The sequence below is a fragment of the Gorilla gorilla genome, chromosome 2 (assembly GCF_029281585.2).
Source record: "Gorilla gorilla gorilla isolate KB3781 chromosome 2, NHGRI_mGorGor1-v2.1_pri, whole genome shotgun sequence".
In the NCBI taxonomy this organism is placed as follows: domain Eukaryota; kingdom Metazoa; phylum Chordata; class Mammalia; order Primates; family Hominidae; genus Gorilla; species Gorilla gorilla.
In genome coordinates, this window is record NC_086017.1 from 182,382,431 (window position 1) to 182,408,531 (window position 26,101).

Below are 26,101 nucleotides of genomic sequence, written 5' to 3' on the forward strand. Positions count from 1 at the left end.
GATCCTAGGTATCTGGACACAGCTATAATTTGGTGTCGTTTTCGGTGTTGGCTCTGAGATCTCAGTCTCTCGATACCTCCCCTTTCCAAAAGGGGAAAGACCGGGGGCGGAAGGAAGAGAAGACAAGAAGAGAGGGAATGTACTGCATCCTATTTCAAGCACTAACACAACTGTTTTCTCCCCCATTGACTCTTCAAAACACAGATGCCGTGCCCATAGAGAGGGGAGACAAATAAGGCGATATGTTGGGCTCAATATATACTTTCTTTTGCACCCCCACCCCAACTTTCACATGTAAGTAATGCACTGAGAAAAGAGATGACTTCCTGCGGGAGCTCAGACTGTGCCAATAGAAACTGCTGGTTTCCCTCAAGTGATATTAATAAAACTAACTTTATTGGCAATTCCTGTCAGGGCTGCACATGATAACGTCAAAATTGTACAGATTGGGGAAAGGCTGTTTAAAAGTTTTCCCCCAAATTATCAGTTTTTAATTATATCCCAACAAAATATTGATGTCTCTTTTATTACTGATAGGTCATATAAAATTTGGAGACAGTTTTCCTCTGTGTCTTTGAGAAAAATTAAACTCTCAATATAATTTTATTACTTCTTTCACATATCTTCATCAGCTAACTTAACATGGATCTGTTAAAACATTCTAAGTGTAAAAAATGAAATTTGAGTTTTATGTTAAAAATTTAATAATTATACCAAAGTAAAGGTTAGAAACTATTTAAAACCAGTTAATATCAACATCAGAGAAAGAAAAAGTATATAATGACAGTTCTAATTATTACATTCTCTTGTTTTGCACTTCTAAAGAGTGGCAATTAAATCTCTACTTTGACTTATGTGGAGAGTAAAATCTGCACCTGCAATACTAACACCATTTGATTTCCTCCAAGAAAGGGATTTAGTTCCTTACAATATAGATCTGGGGTTGGAATAGTAGATGCAAACTGCTTCAAGAATAGCACAGTGCCTCTGATGATTTAGGATGGTGTTCCAAACACCACTTGGTTTCCATTCAATATGAACAAGTACAAAATGATCCTTCGAGTCCCCACCAAAATCAGTACAGGCTAAAGTGTGTATTGGTTTCTATCTAAGTACTGTACATGGACCAACTGTAGTTTCTGAGGTCGGGAACACTGTCATTCATGGTCTTAGCCTTAGGTATGCCCCTTCCCCCAAACCTTTTTCTAAGGGCAATTACAGTGAAAGCAGTTTGTAAAATGTTAAGCATTAACAAATGGAATTTTTTTGCGAATATTCACCTGTAAAAATACTTAGCCAGACTGATAGTTTGACTTTGGGGAAATATATGTCTGTGGCAGAAACAAAAATGCTTATTAAATATTCCCTCTGTTCCCTCGCATGTTCCAGCCCCTTGCAGTTATGTCAGATCACGTGATATGGTTCTGACCAGTAACTTGTGGGCAGAAGTGATTTGTGTCCCTTTTAGGCCAAAGTGTAAAAGAGCTGGCACATGATCTTCTGGCTGTGTCCTTTCTTATTGTGGTGAACTGAGGGGGACATGAGTTGCAGATGTTGTGGCTATAGGATAGTGAAACTGCTGCCATGGGCCTGGGTCCCTGAATGACTGTGTGGAATACAACCCTATTACCAACTCTTGCTGGATATGTACAATAAACAAAATACAAACCTTTGTGTGTAAAGCCACCAGAAATGGGATTATCTGTTCCTGCAGCATATCTATCCTATCCTGAAAAAAAATAATGTGTAAGGTCTAAAAGCCTTAATTTTTCACCTAACCAGCTTCACAAAACTCTGGATGCTTCATTTCTGCAAACTTCTTCCCATGCTGATCGATGAGAAGGGCAATATGCAAGGAATGGCTCCATCATGGCACCATGGTGACCTTGCACATCCCCTTATAGGCCATAGAGGCAAAGCTTAGCCACAGTGTGACCGAAGTCTTGGTGGGATGCCCTGAAATTCCTCCTGAAATGAAGGAAGACAAGCAGCCTTGTGGGGAGCTCCTGTGAGGCAGTTTCTCATCTACCTCCAGATTTTGTGGGAGACTGCACAAGACCTTTCCCATCCATCTTCCTTGTTTTGGTTGTGTACGGGACTTTCCATCTTGCAAACCCCCTTCCCCTTAGGGCACAGCCACGGGCTTCTGTGCCAATAAAACTACTTGGCTGTAATTTAGAGGTGGCTCCTCTAGGGCAAAGTGACCCACCTGTCATGCCACCTGTCTTCTGGCCTCTCCAGTTTGGTGTCATCCTGTGTGTGGGACTAGGGAGGCAAGGAGCTGATGGCATACTGATCTTGATTTTGCTGTCTGTGTAAGTAACAAAGCTCTGAATTCATTTGGGCTTGCTGTTGCCTTGCCAGCCAGACCTATGGAAGTGTGGAGAGCCAACATGGTAGCTGCCCTATCAGTGACCACACTGCAGCTTGGGCATTGCTTAACTACTTGATACAATGAAAGGTGACTTTTATGATAACTATTTGTTGCTCAGCCTCAGCTTAGATGGTTTTCTGATGGGATATCTTTCTTTTGCCTGAAAGAAAAAAATGGGGCCAACCAGGACTATAGCTTTCTGATTTGAAGTTGGAGAAAAAAACAAGTCAGATAGGTTTCCCACTGCTTCAGCTTCCTCCATATTTTAATAAAGCTAGCATCAAGTTTACAAACTGAGTTGTTAGGAGGCTCCAACAACCCAGGCCGTATTGAAGATATTTGGTAGCACCTCTTCTTGACAGAGTCTTAAGTGTGCTGAGTGGTAGCCACAGGCTTTGGAAGAACCTATGAGAGAAAGTCAACACCTAACGTACAAGGAGACAATTTACGGCATTTCATACTTTTGCTATTCCAGGGAACCAGAAACACCTATCACAGGGATGAATGATATCTTTCAAATTAAATAACCAACAGGAATGCTAACACCAAATTTCCTGAATATTAATAAACATGAATGGTACACAAATGCATTTACAAACTACTAAACATCAGGAACTGTGTGAGAAAGAAGTCTCACAAAGATAAATGGAGTTCCATCTTTAGATGTAAACTCAAAGTTCTCTAAGATGGGTAATGTTTCTGACTTCGGAGTGAGGTCCAGAAAAATACACGCTGGGTGATGAGTCTTTAGATATGAGCACATTTATAAGTAACTTCATGGCTGGCAAACCTATGTACCTATGAAAATGGTGCAACCACAGCAGCATTCTCTGTTGGCACTCACACAGCACGGCCATGCCCTATGGGGCCATGAAGAACAGGAGTATGGTTTTGCTTCTTGCAAGTTTACAGATATCCTACTGAGAGTAAGAATCATCATGACATATCTTGAAGGTTGTAAGGAAGAAATTTTCTCAGAAAGAGAAAGGGAAAAATGTATGCATCTGACATTATTTCTGGAAAGGAGAACATCCTTTCCTTATAAGACCTACAAATATGCTGTTTTAAAGATGATTCTGGGCAGAGAATTGTGAGTGAAAAAAAATCTGTGCTTTCAATATAAACGATGGTGACAGAAGAAATGCTGCATGCTGATAAAAATCACAGTGCATATTGATGAAATATTCAAATATCCATCATATTCTGAGGGAAATATCCTAATGTTCTAAGCAGATACTGTTAGACCTCATTAAAAAGAAATCGTCAAGTACTGTTCTTTTTATGATTTTCTCAACCACAATGTTTTTCTAGACCTTCCTTTGTGCCAGGCATGATGTTAGGTAGAAAGGGCACAAAGATGAATAGGACACATGTCTGTTCAATTGGTTCCTTGATGCAGTTTCTGCCTCTGCAGTAACAATTAGTGTTCAATTAAGAGGCTCTGGTCTTCAGCAACCATCAAAATAAAAATGATTCAGGCAAGAATTCTCAATGGATGGATGTCAAAAACTTTGGGTAAAGGTTTGGATCGGGAGAGTCACAGGGTCCTCAAAATATTACCCCATGGATTACTTACTAATTACAAAAAAAGCAAAGGAGAAATCTCTGCAATGGAGAAATCTAGTGGGTACCAGTTTAACCAAGGATTTCAATTTAGTACCACCAAGAATGGGAGGAGCAAACATTATGTGACTCCTGATGTGATGCAACAAGAAGGATAAGCATTGCCTACATGGTGCTCTGGCAATAGTAATTAACTGGAATCTAACTGTTCTAACTGTGAGAAAGCAAGCAGACAGATACAGAATGTAGAACACTGTATCAAACAACTAGCTGGACTTTTTTTTTTTTTTTTTTTGAGACGGAGTCTCAGCTCTGTCATCTAGGCTAGAGTGCAGTGGCACAATCTCTGCTCACTGCAACCTACACCTCCTGGGTTCAAGCAATTCTCCTGCCTCAGCCTCCCGAGTAGCTGGGACTACATGTATACACCACCATGCCTGGCTAATTTTTGTATTTTTAGTAGAGATGGGGTTTCACCGTATTGACCAGGCTGGTCTCGAACTCCTGACCTCAAGTGATCCACCCGCCTCAGCCTCCCAAAGTGCTGGGATTACAGGCGTGAGCCACCGCACCCAGCCTTAGCCTGGACTTTTCAACACTGCACTGCACTATTAGACGAGACATAAATGTAGGGAACTATTCTATACTGAAGAAGACTAAAGAGAGACAGAACAACTAAAGGCAATGCATGATCCTGGATCAAAAGAAGCAGCTATACAGTAATCATTTGAACTAATGGAGAAATCTTAGTAGGGACTGTGTTTAAATGGCATATTGTATTGGTGTCAAATTCCTTGGTATTTAATGGTACTGTGACATGTTCTTGTTCTAAAGTGATAATGCTGAAGTACACTGGGGTGAAATAGCATGATGTCTGCAACTTACTTTCAAATGGTTCAGGGGAAAAAATGTGTGTATACACATACATATACATATGTATGGGAGGAGACACAAAACAATAAAATGGCGAAATGTTCACACTGGCAAATTTAGATGCAAAGCCTACCAGTGTACATTGTATTACTCTCACAATTCTTCTGCTTAATTTGAAATGTTCTATTTTAAAAGGGGTGGAGGGGAGTGGGGGTGAAAAACAGCAGCTGACTGAGCTTGGGTTACAGTTGTGGGTCATGGAAAACGGCAATGCTAAGGGGCCATTGGATGAAGCCTGTGTTCTTGGCCTCACTAGCCTGTCTCTGATAGGGGTCAGGCCTCATCTTAATAACAGGACAGTCCAGGAGGTGCATTCCTAGTTTGGAATGGATCAAGACACTTCAACTGCCACACTCAAAGAGATTTGTCTGTTTTAGTGTATCTATAGACTTAGAATAAATATGCTTCAGAAAGTGGATAACTTCTCACTTGTTATATAGACCAAAGTAAAATAGCACAAAATCTACAACTGAGGTACTATGAAGTGCTCAGTAATCAACTTCAGGGGCAATGTCAGTGCATCTTTGGGTCAATGTGGGTAAGTGTATCTGTATCCTTGCATTGGTCCATAACCAAACCTTGGCTCCAATGGGAACCCGAACTTTAGACTTTAAAATTTTCTTTTGAATTATGAATTCTCTGCTGAATAGTCCAGAGCATAGGCCTTCAATTCTGGCAGAAGTCCTATGAATGAATTCATTATATGTTTTAAAGGAAAGTCATTAATTCTTTGTAAATAATGTTTTAGTATCTAAAGAGAAAAATCAGAAGGTGTTAAATGTTTATAAAAGAATGAGAACTCAAGGTCTAACCTTCTACCCTCTCTCATTGCCCTTTTATAAAGCCTTTTGCACCTGCAGGAAATATAGAGCTATTTCCATTTGAGGGTCTCCATCTCCTCCACCATCTGCTCCACATCCAGCCCAAGTCTTTCTTGCTCAAATCATCTGGTTTCCTTATCATAAACAGTCTTTCCAGTTGTGTCTATGCGATGCAAAATCAGATTCAGATTATAATGTGCTTATTTTTTCTTTATAGGTTGTCTAGTAATTACTTTATATAATAACAACATTGCTTATAACAAAGCCAGTGAAGCTAACACCAACTTACCCAACATTTATAAAGTCAAGCAAAATAAAGTTTTTGTTTATCACACACGTAAAAAATAATATTCCTCCTAAACTTAAACAGAATCAAAACAACTCTTCACTTATCTTTTATTGTTCAATTATAGTGTAAAGTAAATAGACAGTTACTACTAGGAAAAAAAAATTTAAGTTGGAGAGAGTCAGCCCTGCCTCTTTCTATGCTTCAGAGAATCTGAATATTCATTTCCATCCTTCCCCAAATTCCAGACTCTAAATGGCCTAATATATGACATTAGCATGATTTCAATTAATAATCTATGATATCTTCATGTCATAAATTTTATTTGAAATTTTGAAACACATATTTCAGGTATCAAAGTATCTGACACTGGTGTAGAACTGACTAACATAAGTAAAAAACATTTTTTGACAGCCCATCACACATCCTTGTTTCACTAAATACAGAAAATTATTATATATGTAAACATATGCATATAGAATATGTAACACTTCAACACATTCCAATTATATTACTAAATGCTTGCCCTTCCATCAAGAATTGGAGGCATTTTATGGCATGGCCTTCACATAAAAACCTTAGAACTAAGCATCCCAAGGCTCAACTCAAACTTTTTTCCTTTCCATCTCCAATCTGTCAAACATGTATATTTCACTATTCTTCTAGGATCAACTCTTCAAAAGCTACTAGGTATGAGTAAACACTCTATACATAGCCCCCTGACTCCACCTGTTTTCTGGTGGTGTTAAGAAAAATATCATTGCTAGCCTATGGTCCTGTCCGCAGAGGAAGGCAACACCAGGACCTATATTATGACTGTGAGTCAGGTGAGATAGTCTGAGGCAAGGAACCTTTATAGAGTGTAGACTGGATATGTGCAGAGGCGCTGAAGAACAAGACAGCCAACATGGATTCACTTCCACTGAAGAAGGCCCGGGGGAGGAAGGGTGACCTGAGTTGAACCATGAGAGGAGGTGGGGGTGGGAGGAATATGTGAAGGAACAGAGGTGAGAGGAATTATGTAAAAAGAGAGACCAGAAGAGTACATATGGATGTCTGCAGGGAAACGAGGTGGCCGCAGTCAGATGAGAGTTGACAAGTGGCAGAAAAATGCCTGCTGCTAGGTCAGCAGGTGCCAAGAATGTGAAAGCCCCACAAGGAAAGCAGAGGAGGAGCCATGGTGATGGGGGAAAATGGGGCCATTCCATCAGAGAAATGCAAATCAAAACCACAATGAGATACCGTCTCACACCAGTTAGAATGGCGATCATTAAAAAGTCAGGAAACAACAGGTCCTGGAGAGGATGTGGAGAAATAGGAACACTTTTACACTGTTGGTGGGACTGTAAACTAGTTCAACCATTGTGGAAGTCAGTGTGGTAATTCCTCAGGGATCTAGAACTAGAAATACCATTTGACCCAGCCACCCCATTACTGGGTATATACCCAAAGGATTATAAATCATGCTGCTATAAAGACACATGCATACGTATGTTTATTGTGGCACTATTCACAATAGCAAAGACTTGGAACCAACCCAAATGTCCAACAATGATAGACTGGATTAAGAAAATGTGGCACATATACACCATGGAATACTATGCAGCCATAAAAAATGATGAGTTCATGTCCTTTGTAGGAACATGGATGAAGCTGGAAACCATCATTCTCAGCAAACTATCGCAAACACAAAAAACCGCATGTTCTCACTCATAGGTAGGAATTGAATAATGAGAACACATGGACACAGGAAGGGGAACATCACACACTGGGACCTGTTGTGGGGTAGGGGGAGTGGGGAGGGATAGCATTAGGAGATATACCTAATGTTAAATGACGAGTTAATGGGTGCAGCACACCAACATGGCACATGTATACATATGTAACAAACCTGCACGTTGTGCACATGTACCCTAAAACTTAAAGTATAATAAAAAAAAAAAAAAAGAAATTGAAAATCTCTGCCACAGGGAAAAAAAAAAAAGGAAAAGAAAATGGGGCCATAGACAAGCTTTAAGTGAGAAGGGTGCCTGAAAACAGTGCTAACAAACACTAGATTAACGGCACTAGTCACTTAGAGAGCTAAAGCATAACCTGACTTTAATGCGGCCAGTACATAGCACATATTATTTGTTTCTTTCATTTTCTTCAACCAGACCACTGAGGCTACAATGAGTGCAGGAACATTTGAAGACCTGAAACACTCTTTTCCCATTAAAGAAAATATTTCATCTGGGCCAAAAGCAATTGCAACAAAAGCAAAACTTAACAAATGGGACCTAATTAAATTAAAGAGCTTCTGCATAGCAAAAGAAATTATCAGCAGAGTGAACAGAAAACCTACAGGATGGGAGAAAATATTTCTGAACTATACATCTAACGAAGTCTAATATCCAGAATCCACAAGGAACTTAAACAAATGTACAAGCAAAACACAAACAATCCCGTTAAAAAGTGGGCAAAGGATATGAAAAGACACTTTTCAAAAGAAGATATACATGTGGCCAGCAAATATATGAAAAAACGCTCAATATCACTAACAATTAGAGAAATGCAAATCAAAACTACAATGAGATACAATCTCACACCAGTCAGAATGGCTACTGTTAAAAAGTAAAAAATTAACAGATGCTGGTGAGGTTGCATAGAAAAGGGAACGCTTATACACTGCTGGTGTGAATGTAAATTAGTTCAGCCACTGTGGAAAGCAATGTGGAGATTACTCAAAGAACCTAAAACAGAACTACCATTTCGACCCAGCAATCCCACTACTGGGTATATATCCAAATGAATATAAATTATTCTACCATAAAGACACATGCATGCATATGTTCACTGCAGCAGTATTCACAATAGCAAAGACATGAAATCACTAATTGCCCATCAATGATAGAATGGATAAATAAAATGTGGTACATATATACCATGGAATACTATGAAGCCATAAAAAAGAACTAGATCATGTCCTTGGCAGGAACGTGGATGGAACCGGAGGCCATTTCCTTAGGAAACTAACACAGGAACAGGAAACAAAATACCACATGTTCTCACTTATAAGTGGGAGCTAAATAATGAGAACACATAGATGGAAAGAGGGGAACAACAAACATTAGGGCCTACTTGAGGGAGGAGGTTAGGAGGAGGGAGAAGTTCAGAAAAAATATCTGTCAGGTACTATGCTCAGTACTCAAGTCATTAAACAATCTGTACACAAACCCCCAAACCATGAGTTTACCTATATAACAAACCTGCACATGTACCCCTGAAGCTAAAGTAAAAGTTAAAATTTAAATTAAAGAAAAAGAAAATATTTCATAGGATATTCATTCGGGACTCTTTCACCAACTTTGCATCACAGATCTGAAAGTGGGGAGTACAAAATTACATTTTATAAAGTAGGAAGGCAGGTTATAGATGCCAGCTGTGCTTCTCAGGGCATGCAAAATGACTTTTTACCAAATTTAAAGAAGAAAAACTAAGCAAATGAAATTTTTTAATCTTTCCATTTCAGTGACCAATGGTGAGACTGTAAAACGTTTGGATTCCTTTTGAACAACAACAACAAAATTATATTTGGATTCCAAGTGCCTCATTCAAATGGGTTTTCATGAAAAAGCAAAATGACAGGGCCTAAATGTAAATACCACTAAAGCCCCAGGAAGCTGAAAAGAAAAACAACCAGTAGGGAAAACGTGTTCTCTGTGGTCAGAAGCAGCAATGATTCCCAGCGATTCCATGCTCGGCTTTTCTTGAAATAACAAGCCATCTAAAGAGAGAAGGCAAGTGTGTTCTGCTGCCGTGGTGATGGGAAAAACCTCAGCCAGCAGCGATGGGAACTGACTAGTCAGACTTGGCAGACACAAGCCCCGGGAACAAAGTCAACAGCATGCTTCATGTTTTAGGGAGGCTTGTCTACTGTGCATCTTCAGAAAAAAGATTTAGACCGAGAAATTCATGGCCACGGCCAGAGGTTGATAGTAAAAACGTAGCTAGTCTAAAAACACTCAGCCCTAATACCAAATCGTCCTTCACATATGTTTCCAAAACCTATTTTCTATTTATTTCTTTTCTATTAAATTTTATGGGTGGTGGTGAGGTGAGAGAGTAGTAAAAACAGGCTGGTGGTGGCAAAAATTGCCATTCTGTGCTACCACTCTGGGCAGAATCTCAAAAGCTGAAAGTCATGCCAGGCTCAGGATCATCAAATAGAAACCCTGCATCCAGCCTCATCCATGTCAACCAGGACTTTAAGGGAAGGCCTCTTCTTACATATTTCCATGTTTAGAAACTGCACACACATTCCATGTTCACTTACTCTAAGGGGTCAAGAAGTTCCTTGTGATATATGATTAATATGCATTCTCTTCACTCATTTGACTCAGAAGTCTAACCTAATCTGTGCAAAATAGTTACTGAAAGATTAGAAACATTGAATTTTGTTCTTTGTTGTTTTGAGTTTTCTTACTTTTTTACCACTAGTAGTACCAATTCCAGACCACAAGTGATTTGTGAAATTCAGCCTTCATTTTCAAAACTGCGTATAAGCCTATTTATCCTGGAAAAAGAACTGACAGTTGACTAAATGAAAGAATCAGCACAATCATCCCAAATCTTGAGTATAAACAGTTCTCCTGTCAATGGTCTGGGATGGTTCTCAAAGTGGTTTGGGGACCTCTGAGGATCTCTGAGACCCTTTCAGGGGTCCATGAGGTCAAGACATCTTTATAATAATACTATAATGTTATAAGCCTTTTTCATTCTCATTCTTCACAATTGTACAGTGAAATTTTCCAGAAGCTATGTGCCACGAGATGATGTTATCACTCTGCAGCTAATGAAATGTTTATATATTCTTGTACTTGAAAAATCTATCACTGGAAGAATCGATATTGTTAAATTGGCCATCCTATCCAAAGCAATTTACAGATTAAATGCTATTTCTATTGAACTACCAATGACATTATTCACAGAATTAGAAAAAACTATTATAAAATTCATATGGAACCAAAAAAGAGCCTGAGTAGTGAAAACAATCCTAGGAAAAAGAAGAAAGCAAGAAGCATCACATTACCAGACTTCAAACTATACTACAGTGCTATAGTAACCGAAACAGCATGGTACTAGTACAAAAACAGACATATAGATGAATGAAACAGAACAGAGAACCCAGAAATAAAGACACACGCCTACAACCACCTGATCTTTGACAAAGTTGACAAAAACAAGCAATGGGGAAAGGATTCCCTATACAATAAATGGTGCTGGGATAACTGGTTAGCCATCCTGCACCCCTTCCTTACACCATACACAAAAATCAACTCAAAAATGCATCAAAAATTTCAATGTAAAACTTAAAACTATAAAAATCCTTGAAGAAAACCCAGGAAATACCATTCTAGACATAGGCCCTGGCAAAGATTTTATGACAAAGATGCCAAAAGCAATTCAAACAAAACCAAAAATTAACAAATAGGACCTAATTAAATCAAAGAGCTTCCGCACAGCAGAAGAAACTTTCAAGAAAGCAAACAGACAACCTATGGAATGGGACAAAATATTTGCAAACTATACATCTCACAAAGGCCTAATATCCAGAATCCATAGGGAGCTTAATTGAACAAGCAAAAAACAAACAACCCCACTTAAAAGTGGGCAAAGGACATGAACACTTTTCAAAAGAAGACATACATGCATCCAACAAGCATATGAAAAAATGCTCAACATCACTAATCATTAGAGAAATGCAAACCAAAACCACAATGAAATACCATCTCACACCAGTTAGAATGGTTATTATTAAAAAGTCAAAAAAACAACAGATGCTGACAAGGCTGTAAAGAAAAGGGAATGCTTATACACTGCTGGTGAGAATGTAAATTAATTTTGCCACTATGGAAAGCAGTTCGGTGATTTCTCAAAGCATTTAAAAACAGAACTACCATTTTGACCCAGCAATCCCATTACAGTGTATATACCCAAAGGAATATAAATCATTCTACCATAAAGACACATGCACATGTTATGATCACTGTAGCACTATTCACAATAACAGAAACATGGAATCAACCTAAATGCCCATCATTGGTAGACTGGAAAAAAAATGTGGTACATATACACCATGGAATACTATGCAGCCATGAGAAAGAATGAGACCATGTCTTTTGCAGCAACATGGATGGAGCTGGAGGTCATCATCCCAAGTAAAATAACACAGGAAAAGACAGCCAAATACTGTATATTCTCACTTACTAAGTGAGAGCTAAACATTGAGTACACCTGGACACAAAGAAGGGAACAACAGACACCAGGGCCTGCTGGAAAGTGGAGCATGGGAGGAGGGTGAGGATCAAACAACTATCTATCATGTACTATGCTTACCATCTGGGTGAACAAATGATATGCACACCAAACCCCTGAAGCATGCAATTTATCTATAGAACAAACTTGCACATGCACCCCTGAACCAAAATCAAAGTTTAAAAAAATGCTTCATTATATTTAATAAACTCCCACTTACTGATCTTACAATAAACATCGGTAGATATAACTAACATAAACAAAAGTTTCTTGAAGTCCTCAGTAACTTTGAAGAATGTAAAGCGTTTCTGAGACTAATAGTTTGTAAAGGGTGGGGGTTTTATGAAGAGAGACCTTTCATTCAAAATATTACTAAATAATAACTTTGCAGTGTGGTGTCACACAAGCAGCTGGGTGTCTAAAAACTAAAAAACTTAAACATCCTTAAACTATTTTTCTTGAAGTCCAGCTTTCACCAATAGCCCAGACTTTTCCTTTCTCTGGATTTTTGCTCCCTAGTTCTCCTCTTGGGGAGTAAACCTTTATCTCATTCACCATCTGCTATTCTTCCTCTCTGCTTTTACAAAGAAATCCTTTTTCTGAAATCCCATAATCACAGCCACTCGCTGGAGCTCTTAATCACACACTTCCTTACCTATTACTTAACTTCTTCCCATGTTAGTTACCACCTTTACTTCTTTACTCATTTTTCATTATTATTTATAACATATCTACCTTTTTAAAAAATTGAAGTGATCCATCATAAAAGACACATGCTACTGCCTCTTCGGTAATACCTCCCATAGCTCTCTGCCTGGCAAACTATATGACTCACAGTTGAAGCTATGGACTTGTCTGGACTGCATCCTCTCCCTCCACAAACAGTGGGACTGGGCTCATACTGGATTTAATGCAGCCTCTTATAGAGCTGCTGAGCCATCATTTTTGTTTACAGGATTGCAACCCACCAAGATTGTGAGATTTACAGTCACAATTGTAAATCAAAATTTACAATTTTAGGGGAAATTTTTCTTTCTCCTAAAACTAGCACAGAAAAGATGTTTGATAACCAAATCAATTAATGAATGTAGGGCTGTAGATTTAGAAATTAAAATTTAAGAGAGATAAAAGGGTAAGCAAATGAACAAAACAGCAAAGGTACAAGATACTTCATACAGTACATTAAATCTCATTTTGGCCTTCCTGAAAGTTAACAGAGAAAAGAAAATAAGAGTTTGGGTTCATTTGTTTCCCTCCCCTCAATTTCTTTTACTTTTTGTATGAAAATTTTCCAATTCTTTTTCCTATTCTACACAGTTGTTAAGCAATCTCTTGTTACATGTTCATATTTGATATTTAAATAAAGCTCTTCTTTTCAACATTATAATACAAAGTCTACTAGTCCCTCACCTTACATGTTGATAAGCAGAGTTAAAAAACAAACAAACAAACAAACAAAAGAAAGCTGATAGCACACTCTTTAGAATGGCTGCAACAAGCAAAAATATTTACTTTTTAATTTTCTTTCAGGAATATATCAAGCACTTATGAAACATGTGCTTCCCAGTTAATTCAGATCATGTTGTTTCCCCAAACATGTATATCTTGTCAGCTCAAACACAAGTGGCCCCTGAATCTCAATCTCCACTCACCGCTCCTACTCATTAAAATTCTGGTGGGACGGTGAGAATGTAATAAAAAGATATATTGTGAGCTTTATTTGCAAATATAAAAGCATGTCCCCACAGTATAGCAGAGAGAGAGAGAAAAAAAAATTCAATTCAGTAGCTTTCCCATTCAAAGTTTGTTAATAGACGGGAAAGAAAATTCAACTCATAATACATGATGAGAACCTTTTTCACTGATTAACATTATACGAATAGTTTTGCGCGAAGTATTTGTGTGGGAAAATATTAGCATACAATTATCATTATTCACTCACTTGCTGATGACAGCACACTTTCCAGAAACAGCTGGGAAATGCAGAAGGAACAAGCTCACGAGTAAGCACCTACTGTGTGCTAGGAACTCCAAGTATATTTCCATTTAAGCTCCCTAAACATTTGAGAAGTATGCATCCACCACTTGTAGTACATAGATGAAGAAACTGATGCTCATGGAAACTAAGTAACTTGCTTAAGATGACACAAAAGAGGGAAGAAAAACCAGAATTCAGATCTGGGTTTGTCTGATTCCAGAGCACACGCTGATTTTTCTACATTGGGTTGCCACCTGGAAGTAATATCTTAGTATATGGAGAACCTTCCCAGAAAACAAGCATGTCACCTGAGCCCAACTAACCCAAAAGTATTCACCATCATTCTCCAAACACTTTTTTCCTGGCTTTCCCATTATTTTAACAAGTTATGTTAGTGGAACAATAGAACAAATCACATCCTTTCTTTACAAAGGAATTTAGAGAACAAAACCCATCATTAATATTTCTCTCTTTCATCATCAACTTTCCTGTAATTCAGATAAGTAAAAACTCAGCCACCTAGATTTTTATAGCCGCACTGGCAAGAGTGGGAAGGATTCCAGCAGCGAACATACATGCAAGGTCAGGAAGTGCCAAAGCCACCAAGAGTACATGTGACTTCGGGGGTTGGGGGCGGGTGCGCCTGCCCACCCACCACAAATCTTAGCCATCTGGGCTGTGGAGAAAAAAAGGGAGGGGAGACATTTTGTGGCATTGCTCTGCACTTCCTCAGCTGTCCCTAACGGCAGCTCCAGATTTAAAAAAAAAAAAAAAAAAAAAAAAAGGCTAGACTGGCATATCTGATTTTAAAAATATGTCCACAAATGAATATATAATAAGTTTAAAATATGGGGGGACTGGAAGTAAATACATCAAAAGATTAATAAAAGTTATCTCTGGATAGCGAGATGATCCATTGTGAGCTCTTTCTGTGTTTTTCTAATTCTTCCAAAATTATCAGAAAAATATTATTTTTATATGAAAATAGTTCTATGTAACTATATGTAGTATATTATTTTAAATATTTCCGTTTTCAAACTTAAAAAAAAACAGTTGCAACTAGAGGGTGGTAGCCTGACTATTTAGAACAACTGCCCTCTGTTAGGTCTCAGATAATTGAAGTAATACTCAGGTTTTAATGACTACCCACACAAACCACTTTGGATGTGCCCAAATTGCCTTGTTCTTGGTGGGTATCCAATGGGTCAGAAGATCTATTTAACTGGGTGCTTTCAATTGTTTGTGCCAGAAGTTTTCTTTTAGCTGGGGTCTCTTTCCTGTTTCATCATCAATTTTTAAGTTCCTAAAATACATCCACTAATTTACCAGTTTCCTTCATCTATGGTGCTGAAACTTAATAAATTGCTCTTTTTTCAGCTGGAATGTCACAATGTCCAGTTTATTCATTCATGGCCTTATCTGTGTGTCTCTGACAATAGTACTACTTTGGCTTTCACAAGATTCATATTCCTGAACTATGGCTTATGGCTCAAATCCAGCAGCTCTCACACAGGGCACCTCCTTGAGTATTCATGGCAATTACTGATGCTTAAAGATGAAAGTCTTGGATCACAGCGTGCCATTTAATGTACTTCTGACCTTGCAGATCTGTGTGTGCTTAACTTCTCCACGTGGATCTCGCATCCTCCCAGCGTGCTACGCCGAATAAGAGATTATATATCGGGGAATCACTTTGCAATCACCAAGACAGTGTTTTGAAAACGAAGGAAGAATGCAAATGTGTAGAAACTACTGAAGAGATTTTACCAGCAGGTAGTTTATAAACTCAAAACCAGGAATATTGCCTCTAAGGATTGCAGCTTGACCAATTTTTAAAAATGTATCTTTGTTATTTTTTTGTGATACTCTCTACCAACATTTAGCTTTCTTTCTTTTCTTTTTTTTAAATAGCTGGGTTACACATACCTAGAATCACAGAACAGTGGATCTGGAAGGGAAATTAGGGATCCTCAACTTCAACCTGCTCATGCTAAAGATTAGGAAAGCTGTGGATGTGAGGGGTCAGGTGATGTGACGGAGGACTCACAGAATGAGTGGCAGAGAGGGCCCCAGAAATAGCTTACTCTGTTTTCCTATCATTTGTAGGTAGCAAAGTATATAATTACCACTTTTGTCATTAGACATTTGTTACATAAAAGAGTAGTCTTGCAGGTAAAAATAATTCTAATAAGAAATTCACTTACAATTAAATAATTCTAACAGTGTGAAGGTTCACTTATGATTTTTTAAAAAATTATCGTGAAATAACAAACATGTAGCCATGTTGAGGTGGGAGAAAAGGGGTCCTTACGTCTAAACAGCAAGGAAAAAAACACACAAGAAGAGCCAATCTGTCACCACGAGAGCTGCACTGAGTCCTTCAATCTTGAGAATAAACATGGATAGAAGTTCCCTCTGAAAATGCAGTTATAGTGCTAAATGAATGACTTAAAGACACATCTTTCCTCTTTGTTTTGTGCCACGATCTGAGTGCCTTGAGAACTAGCTTTCATCCGGGCATGGTATGACATCATCTGATAAGTGTGATGCTCTATAGTTGTTGCCGGAATGGGCTAGGGTACAAAACAGAGAAGCACACAGGCAGGAAGGAATGCAGAGACCAGCGCTAATTTAAACATTCTATCCTGAATATTTCAGATGCTCCATAAATGTTTAATACTTGGTGCCATATTACAGGATGTTCATAAGCATGCAGATATATAGATGAAAAGTAAAATAACATAAGCAAAACGAAGCTCATTCTCAAGAGGTGAGGATGGCTATGCTTTCTGTTGCTGGAGTCCCTTTACAACCACATCTCTTAGTGCAGCTGAAGACTTCCAGCATCAGAGATGATTCCTGGATTATGAGAACCTCTACTTTAGCCTTATCCCTCTATACTCAGAGCCACAGTGGCCTATCTGGCCTTCCCCCTCTGCCTATGACCCTGAGACCTTTGACTGGCACCTCTGAGCAGTGGTCTCAAGATGACAGCCTTGAAAATATGACTCAATCCTCCATGACAGCAAGACCAGGAGATCCATGTAGAGCCTATGGCCGATCCAGAGGTTCTCCAAGCTGGTGTTGCCATCCCATTTCTGCCTCTCTGTAATTTGTCTAAAGCCTCACTGTGGTTTCACGGATATGATCTTGGATGTATAAAATAGGAAGTAGCTGCTAAAAGATGAGAAATTCCTGGCCTAAGTCAGTTCTAGTAATTTCATTCACTCATTAATTTGCTTGTTCATTCAAGAGATAGTTCCTGCATGCCTGCTGGGTGAGTGTGGTTACCTGTCTTCCAAAACCTCATAATCTACTAGGGAAAACCCACACAAACAATGAATAAATAAATAATAAAACACAATAAAACGATAGAGAGTTATGAGGCTTGAGGGGATCATAGAGGCTTTATAGAGGTGGCACTGTCCTGAATCTAGAGTGAGGAGAAGGATTCAGGAGGCAGAAGGGAGGTCAGGCCACACCCCATACTCATGAATATCTGATTAGTGTAGCTTTCAAGTATCACTGAACATCTTTGTCCTTTGCAAACAAAAAGCATTTTAATATCACAAATTCCTGAGTGCTAAGGAACTCAATCAACAACTGTAAAATGTTCTGAAAATATAAAATGCAACACAAGATCTAAAAGTCATTAGTAACAACAACCACAAATCATACCTCCTGCTTCATCCTGAAGTGAGCCTTTCAACCAGAGGGACAAACACGAATTGCCTGAGGAAGCAGGGGTAGGAGATGTGAGGACTAAGATTCTGCTTTGAAAGCAGAAAGGGAAGAGTTGCCACCATTTTAACATTTAGTGACTAGCTTATTTATACCCCCCTTGGCCACAGTGACAAAAACACAGCTTTATTTCTAAAGACAACCATGTGGGCCATTATTCAGCCAGCCTTCTCAACTGATGATGATGTGAACTGTGAATCCACATTTTTTGCTGTTAATAGACAACTGAAATGGAACAAATATCCTGAACTCACCCTGATCTCTTACCACTGAAGAGAGCAAACACAATACACTATTCATTCTTTCATCCAAATTCATTCATTGACCCACACATTAGTGCACCATGGTGTTGTGCATTAAATTAGTTCTCATGAACTTCTCTCCAGAAGAGTGTATTAGTTGCCCGGAGCTGCCATAATAAACTACCACAAACTGGGTGGCCTAAAATAACAGAAATGCATTCTCTCACAGTTCTGGAAGTGAGGAGTCTGAAATCCAGGTGTCAAGGTGTCATTGGGAGTTGGTTCTTTCTGGAAGTTCTGAAGAAGAAACAGTTCCATACCTCCTTCCTAACTTCTTGTGGTTACCAACATTTCTTGACATTCCCTGGCTTACAAACTCATCCCTCCCATCTCTGCTCCCATCTTCACGTGGCATTCCCCACTGTGTCTGTGTCTGTCTTCTCTCCTCTTCTTATTGAACACCAGTCAAACTGGATTAGGACCTACTCTAATCAAGTATGATCCCATCTTAACTTCATTACATCTGCAGAGACCCTATTTCCAAATAAAGTCATATTCACAGGTACTGGGTATTAGGACTTCCTCATATATTTGGGGAGATACAAACTCATGACACAGGGCATTTCACAGTGGTTTTATACTACTGCCTTCTTAACCAAGCAAGAGGCTCTCACTGGCGTCAAGGAGTTTACAGTCTAGAGACAGAGACCCATAAATCTGTCTTCCCTGCTCTTCCCATAGCTGCAGTTTTAGCTTTGTGGGTTTGGTGCTTATCACCTTATCACCCATCTCTGCCAGAAGACTGTAAGCTCCCAGAGCACAGGCAGCATCCATTTTCTGCTTCCCATTACATTCCCATCTTCTTGCACAGTACAAAGGATAAAGCTTTCAAGAAATAATCGTTGAATGAATGTATGGATAGATGAGTGAATTACCTAGATACAAGCAGAAATGAGAAAAGCCTATACAGGCAATAAAGGAACACACAATAGGCCAACGAGGAGGAATAGAGAGAAAGAAATAATTGATTCTGATTAGTAGGGATATAGAAGGTTCCATGAAAGAGGAGGCATTTGAGCTCAGCCTTGGAGGATCGGTAGGATTTTATAAATGAATAAGGAGTAAAATTTATTCCCTGCTGACCAAACAGTATGAGCAAAGGCCTGCAGACATAAAGTACGGTCTTTGGGAGAACAGTTAATAGCCCAGGCAAGCTGGAGCAAAGAGTATCTAAAGGGATTTAAAAACACTTTGGATGAAAAGGGGAAGAAAGGCAGCTCACAGAGGCCTATACACCAGGCTATTCTGAGTGCAGTAAGAAGCCACTGAGCTTTGTGGAGAAGGGAAATGATTTGCTCCTACCTGTGCTTCAAAAGGAAAAGAATATATAGGAATGGTTCATACATTGATCTTTTGTGTCCTCCTGCCTGAATGATAGTTCTTATATTACTATAAGGAGTATTTGCGTATTTTATATTTACCCATGCAACTACTATTTACTTGATTTGCCTGAGGAACTAAGAACTATATACAAGCGATTACATTTTATAATTAATTATATGATATCATATAAAATATATAATTATATATCTTTTATAATTAAAAGATCGTATCTGAAAAGTACTTAAATAGGATAATATCACAGGTCCTAAATTTCTTCTCCAGAGAATGACCTGGAGTTTAAGGCCCAGGGGAAGGTGATTAACTACCAAAGTAATAACAAGGACTTTCACCTGTAACAAAGCAGTTGTTCCGGGTCAGGCCAGGGTCTTTGGTTTAGGTTTGAGCATGGGAAGTCCACAGACCAAGTATATTCACAATCAAGGTGGTGCAAGACTACCATTTGTTGTTCTCTCCAGGAAGCACCAGGGACTCCATCACTCGTCACAGGCATCTGGATAGCAGCCAAGCACCATGATAGTGGGATGTGGGAGAGAGACTCCAGCTATCCATGGAGGACTGCTCAATGGCTGAAATGCTGCCAAATGGAGAGACATGTACTATGGTCTTGGTGCCACCAAAAGTCTTCGGTAATAATGCAACTATTCTTAGGAAGAAGTATTCAGTCACTCATAACTGTAAAGGGATTCATTATATAGAACTCTTAACCAAGAGAAACAACTACCTCATTGCCCGCTTAGGCAAATGGGAGACTGGGAATCTGGACAGAGCGTGAGTGAACAGAATGAAGATGACAAGAAAGGGAAAGAAAGCTCTTTTCACCCTTACGAACCCTATAAGGTAGGCCCCAGACTTTCTAGTTTACAGTCATCACTTTGTTATTTAGGTTATAAGACAATAGAGGGGTTAGGATTGTGTTTTTCTGTTCACATTGGTATCCAGGTCCTAGCACGTAGTTGTATCAGACAAATGTGTGCCCAAAAGGAGTGAGCTGCTAGGCAGAGTGTTCCTATTCCATGGCACTTTGAGTATGCTTCTTGGAACTTGAGAATATATTGAAATTGTGCCCATGTGTCTACCTTTCCCATGGGACAGTAACCATCCTAAGGAAAGGAAACGTGTGTGCTTATTACTACTATAGTGCTTGACATTTAGAAAGCATCTAATTCTTAAAGCTCAGGGGGCTCAAATAACTTACATGAAGTTAAATAGCTCATAAACAAGAGGCTTAGATTTGTACTAGGTCTGTCTCCACCCCAATCCTATGCTGCTTCTATACCTCAGTGTAGAAAGAAGGAGAGTCATACTATATAGTTTAGCCTGAACCTGGCCTGTAGATTGAAATGTCTCTGGAAACAGGTTTGCTGCTGCTTTCCAGCCTTCTAAATCAGACAGTTGCATAATTATTTAACATGAGTGTTTCAATTATTTAATGCCTGATCAAAATACAGGCGTAACATAATTTAAACACAAGCCAAAGCATATACACCACAAAAAAAATACTGAGTCCAAGTAATCATTTTCCAAAACATATTAAGGTTTTTAGTTACTAATGGTCTTAAATTTCTGTTTAAAGAGAATAAGCTTGGTTGGCCCTAGAAAATCTTGGAGAAATTCAAAGCAAAATTTCTTAATTCTTATTTTATACATAATCTAGCTCTTATAAGGAAATATTGTAAACCTGTTTAAACCTATCCTCCTAAAACCCCTAGACATGTTCTTACTCATAAAAGACAGTAGAATAAATCTTCAAAACCTAATTATTTTAAAACTGAATGCAGTTCTTTACATGGTCTATCGACTTTATCCTTTTGCCAAGACATCAAAATTTTTTTTAATTGAAAAAAAGCAACTTTGAAAATGCGCTAGGCTTAAACCTCCTTTTATAAACTCTCAAATTAACACATCTTAGTTTAAGCACTAATGAAACACATTTCATTCCAGTGGGATTCCAAAGATTAACAATGTATCAACACATATCCCAATGAGTGCAAAAGAAAATTTATCCTGGACTTAGTATTAAAAATTACATGCCGGCCAGCATGGTGGCTCATACCTGTAATCCCAGTGCTTTGGGAGGCTAAGGTGGGAGGATCACTTGAGGCCAGGAGTTCAAAACCAGCCTGGTCAAAATAGCAAGACCCTGTCTACATAAAACTTAAAATACATAAATAAAAAAATGTAGCTGGGAAAGATGATTGCACCTATAGTCCTATTTACTTGGGATGCTAAAATGGGAAGATTTCTGGAGCCCGGGATTTCGAAGCTGCCATGAGCTTTGATCCTGCTACTGTACTCTAGCCTGGGTGACAGAGGAAGACTCTGTCTCAAAATAAAATATAAAATAAAATTTAAAATTACATGCAAAAACACCAGAAATGAAATTCTGTCTTGAGAAACGCTTTATCCTTTTTACTTTAGATTTTTTCCAGAATGGGCAACTTTCCATAGTTTTATAGAAAATGTTTATATCGTTGGGCAAAAATTCTGCAGTTAAGTTCTAACCACAGTCTGGAAGGAATTTAGCATGAAGACAAGTTAAAATTACAAAGAGTGTTTTTCCCCTTACTGATAAATTAACAAGTTTAACTACTATGGCTAATAAAACATGCCTTAACCATCCTTCCTTGGTATTTTTTAATAGCTTTGGGAAGATTTTGGGGGAAAAAAAAGAGTTTCAGAGCAACATATTCATTGAGGTTAGCAGGTTGGCTAGGAGGTTAGTTGACCGGGTAACTGGCTGACCTGACAGACAAATTTTAAACATTTATTTTGCATAATTGAAGCAATAAAATGGATTTATGAGCAGTTGATTAGAGAATCAAGTTTGTTAAAATTCCTTTATAGACTTACGTTTCTCAAGCCATTCAACCAAAAGGAACGAGATCTTTTTAAGGTACCAGAAATTAAGAAGGAAAATGCCCTGAAAAGACTGAGGTATTCTCCTAAAGGTCATAACCTTGTTGTATATCAAATCATTCTAATAGATATTCCAATGTTGCCTTCCAGAAGCATTCATCTGAGAAGACAGGATGTCTTAACTACCTCCTTACAGGAAGGGTCAGTCTCTAAACACTGAAATTTAGAGCATCAGCCCTCACCCAATCTTGGAGGTTAGCTAAAAGCATCTTGAAGGATGACCCCGAAAGCGTAGGAGAGGAGAGTTTAATCTGTGGCTATTCAATACGCACCTGACTGCTCATGCCTGCAAAATAACCCATTTCTGGAGAAAGTTGTATAGCCTCTTCCATTTGCTCTCTTATAATTGATCAAGCCAGAGGAAAGGGGGTCCTCCATGGTTCTTCTGGACCCTTCCACGTTGGCCTATTATATTTCAGCAGTTTACCTCTTCTTTAATTAGCAGGCATAGCTCAAAGAACATAGACATTTTGATTTAAATTTTCTAATTTAGTACCCATGATGATATTCTAATGTGTCTTGCCCTCTGCCTATAAATTGACTAATAAAATTAAATAAATTGTTACTAGGGGCTTCACTAAAATGGTCTACAAATAAAAGATTACATCCAGAAGATAAAAAGAAAATACACAGGAAAATGACCCAGGAAAAAAGCTGACCTGGTCTGTCAATTTGCTCAGGTTGAAAATATGTGGAAAGAAATGTAATTGTGTTTTATGACACTTAAAGGGAAAAAGTACTTCTGATTTCAGTACTATCTAGAGGATAAAATCACTACTTGATTCTTTGTTTCTCCAAGGTGAGAGTTTCCCATCATCAAGATGTCTTTCTCAAATACATGATTTATGGAAAAAAAACAAAAAATGTTCAATGAGCATCTATGGATTTTGATTCAGAAACAAACAAACTTGCTAAATGGTCTTCTAACAAAATACTAATAATCCCATGTGGGCATACTTCATGCAGAGTAATGCCATTTGGCCCTCATATTTCTTAGAAAGCTTTTGCTGCATTCACATGACTTTCCAAAAGATAGGCAAGCAAAGAGCATTGTAAAGAGGCTGTGTCTGAGAGAAAACACATAGTTGGCTATTAATAGTCCCACTCCTGCTGGCTTGCCTAAACACAGGACTGGCTGTATTTCCCCATCCCAGCATAGAGGAACAATGTTAGCCTGCCAATCAAATGCAGCATACTCCAACCTTAGGCCTTTGCAACGAAGCAGGGTGTCAGGTGGAAGACCAGTAGCCCAGAGGCTGTGACATCTGTAACTAGGATAACTCCAATTAAAAGTAGTGGGAAAAAATAATTTTTAAAACCTTATATAGTAATGAACTGGAAGGACGGAGAACGATTTCTTTAGCAACAGCTGTGCAGACTGATTTCTTTGAAAATCATGCATATACTTTCAAAAGCACTCAATCACAACTGCTGCCCTAACACTGGCAAATCCAAGAAATTCAAGACATGTAATCAAGAATAGATTTTCCCTTAAATCCCAAGGTCAAAGGCAGCATCTGTTGTTTCAGAGAACAAGAAGGACTTTCTTTTGGCTAATTAACTTATTGTGGTTTTCTAGCAGGAAAAAAAAAAAGTAAACCAAAATTGTCTAAATGTTTCTTCATCGTCTTAGGTCTTAGGTAATGCAAAACAGAAAACTGTATAAAGAGCATAAACATCCATTGTTTTGATATTTGAGTTGCACAGATAAAAGGCAGGCCACGCTGTAATTTTTAAAGCTGACAGGAAAATTCATTTTTATACCCAGTCCCCCTCATGCCATTTGGCTGTTAAATTATTCAAGGAATTCTCTGCTTATAAAGATTAATAATATCAACCCAAGCCATTTCTGAAAAGTACTTTCACCTCGTGTAGGAGACAGATGGACTACAGGAAAACAGCCTATTATGTTACAGGCAGACAAAAAGATTTCAGATTACCAGATTAACACACCAGGCGGGAAGGGAATGATAGAATGTAGCGAGATATGAAATAACTGACAAATAGAACCAAATATCCCTCAGAGCCACTATTTTAAAAATAAATATAGTTTGGAGCCCATTGTAATTCAATTTTACCTGTTTCACTCCCAAACCCAGCTAATTAGCATAAATGTCAGTTCCAATTTAACCAAAGACTTTGAAAACCTGGTGGAACCTTATTAAAACACATTGGTATCAGGGGACAAAGACAGCACCTGCTTTCAAGGTCTTTTGTGTTTTAGTCAGAAATGTATTCTAAAACTCTGGGTATATGGGCTGAATCCAGAGTTTAGATTGTGGGATTTTATTGTACATTTGCATTATTTTAAACATCAACATCCCTGGAGAAGCTATTTTTACTCCTACAACACCTAAACACTTCCTTATTTAGCAATGCTCTCATAGAGAAGGGATTTTCCAAAAGCTGTATTTCACTAAGGGTCAATATGAAAAAATTACAATGTCATTAAAATCACAGATTTTTTGTAGATTCACAGAAGCAGGCTCAGTGTTTTCTTTCAATAAATATCTTTTTTTAGTTCAATACATTACTAATTAATTTTAATTTCACAAATAGTGAAATTATCTGAGCAAGAATCATTCTCATTTAAAATTGTCAAATAAGTCAGAAAAAGATCAATATCTCCCCTGCTTCAAAAATGACACTCCCAATTTTCACAGGTAACCACTGTTAACATTTAGTAAATACCTTTCAGAACCTTTTACAAGCATATATAAAGTACATCATTTTTGTGGCATAATGTGTTTTCTTTAAAAAAATAACTGGGACCATACTGTATTTTCTACAATTTCCTTTGATCATTCCAAATTGCTATGAAAATATATCACATGTAACTTGAAAACTTGGTCTACTTCTACCATATACGCACATATGCAGGTAGGCAAACATACAGAAAAACACAAAATGGTGTAAAAATAAGCCACTAAGAAAAGGCTCTATGTCCCTCATTTCAGTGCTCAGGAAAGCTATAAGGCTGATAAAATGAAAATGCCCCCTTTCCTCACCAAAGCTTTGGCTTTGTTATTAGTGTTTTTTTATTGTTGTTATTATTGTTGTTTTCTTTTCTTTTTTTTTTTTAAGTGCAAGGTTGTGAAACTCTGCCAAGTGGTTCAAATCAGATCCACTACCTGCTTTTGTATAGCCAGTGAGTTAAGAATTTATTTACACTGGTAAGTGTTTGGGGAGAAAACGTTTTAAAAGAACAGAATTTCATGATATAGGAAAGTTGTATGAAATTTACATTTCGGTGTCCATAAATGAAGTTTAATTGGAACACAGCCATGCTCATTCCTTTGTGTATTGTCTGTGGCAGCTTTTGTGCTACAAGAGCGGTAGTTGATTAGTTGTGACAAAGACCGTATTTCTAGAAAGACTGAAATATCTACTCTCTAGGCCCTTATCAAAAATGTTTGCCAATATCTGTTTTAGCACATGAAATTTATTTTCCTAATATCTTACTTGCAAAGTCTTTCTTCATATTCCATGTGGACACTCAGTGGGTAAAGATGACAGAAGTATGCTGGGGGCAGGAGTAGAAAATGG

General features: G+C 38.2%; 1 protein-coding gene across 18 annotated transcripts in view; it reads right to left on the reverse strand.

The window, feature by feature from the left end:
* The window catches only part of TNIK (TRAF2 and NCK interacting kinase), a 398,334-nt gene that overhangs the window by 234,879 nt on the left and 137,354 nt on the right, over positions 1 to 26,101 (reverse strand). Inside the window, exon 1 of one of the 18 annotated variants that reach the window (XM_055381457.2) lies at positions 17,931 to 19,080. The exons of the other annotated variants lie outside the window; for them this stretch is intronic. Within the exon in view, the coding sequence (XP_055237432.1) occupies positions 17,931 to 17,942 (12 nt within the window). The 5' untranslated portion in view covers positions 17,943 to 19,080. Of the gene's footprint in view, positions 1 to 17,930; positions 19,081 to 26,101 lie in introns of those variants that run through there. 18 annotated transcript variants of the gene reach the window in all.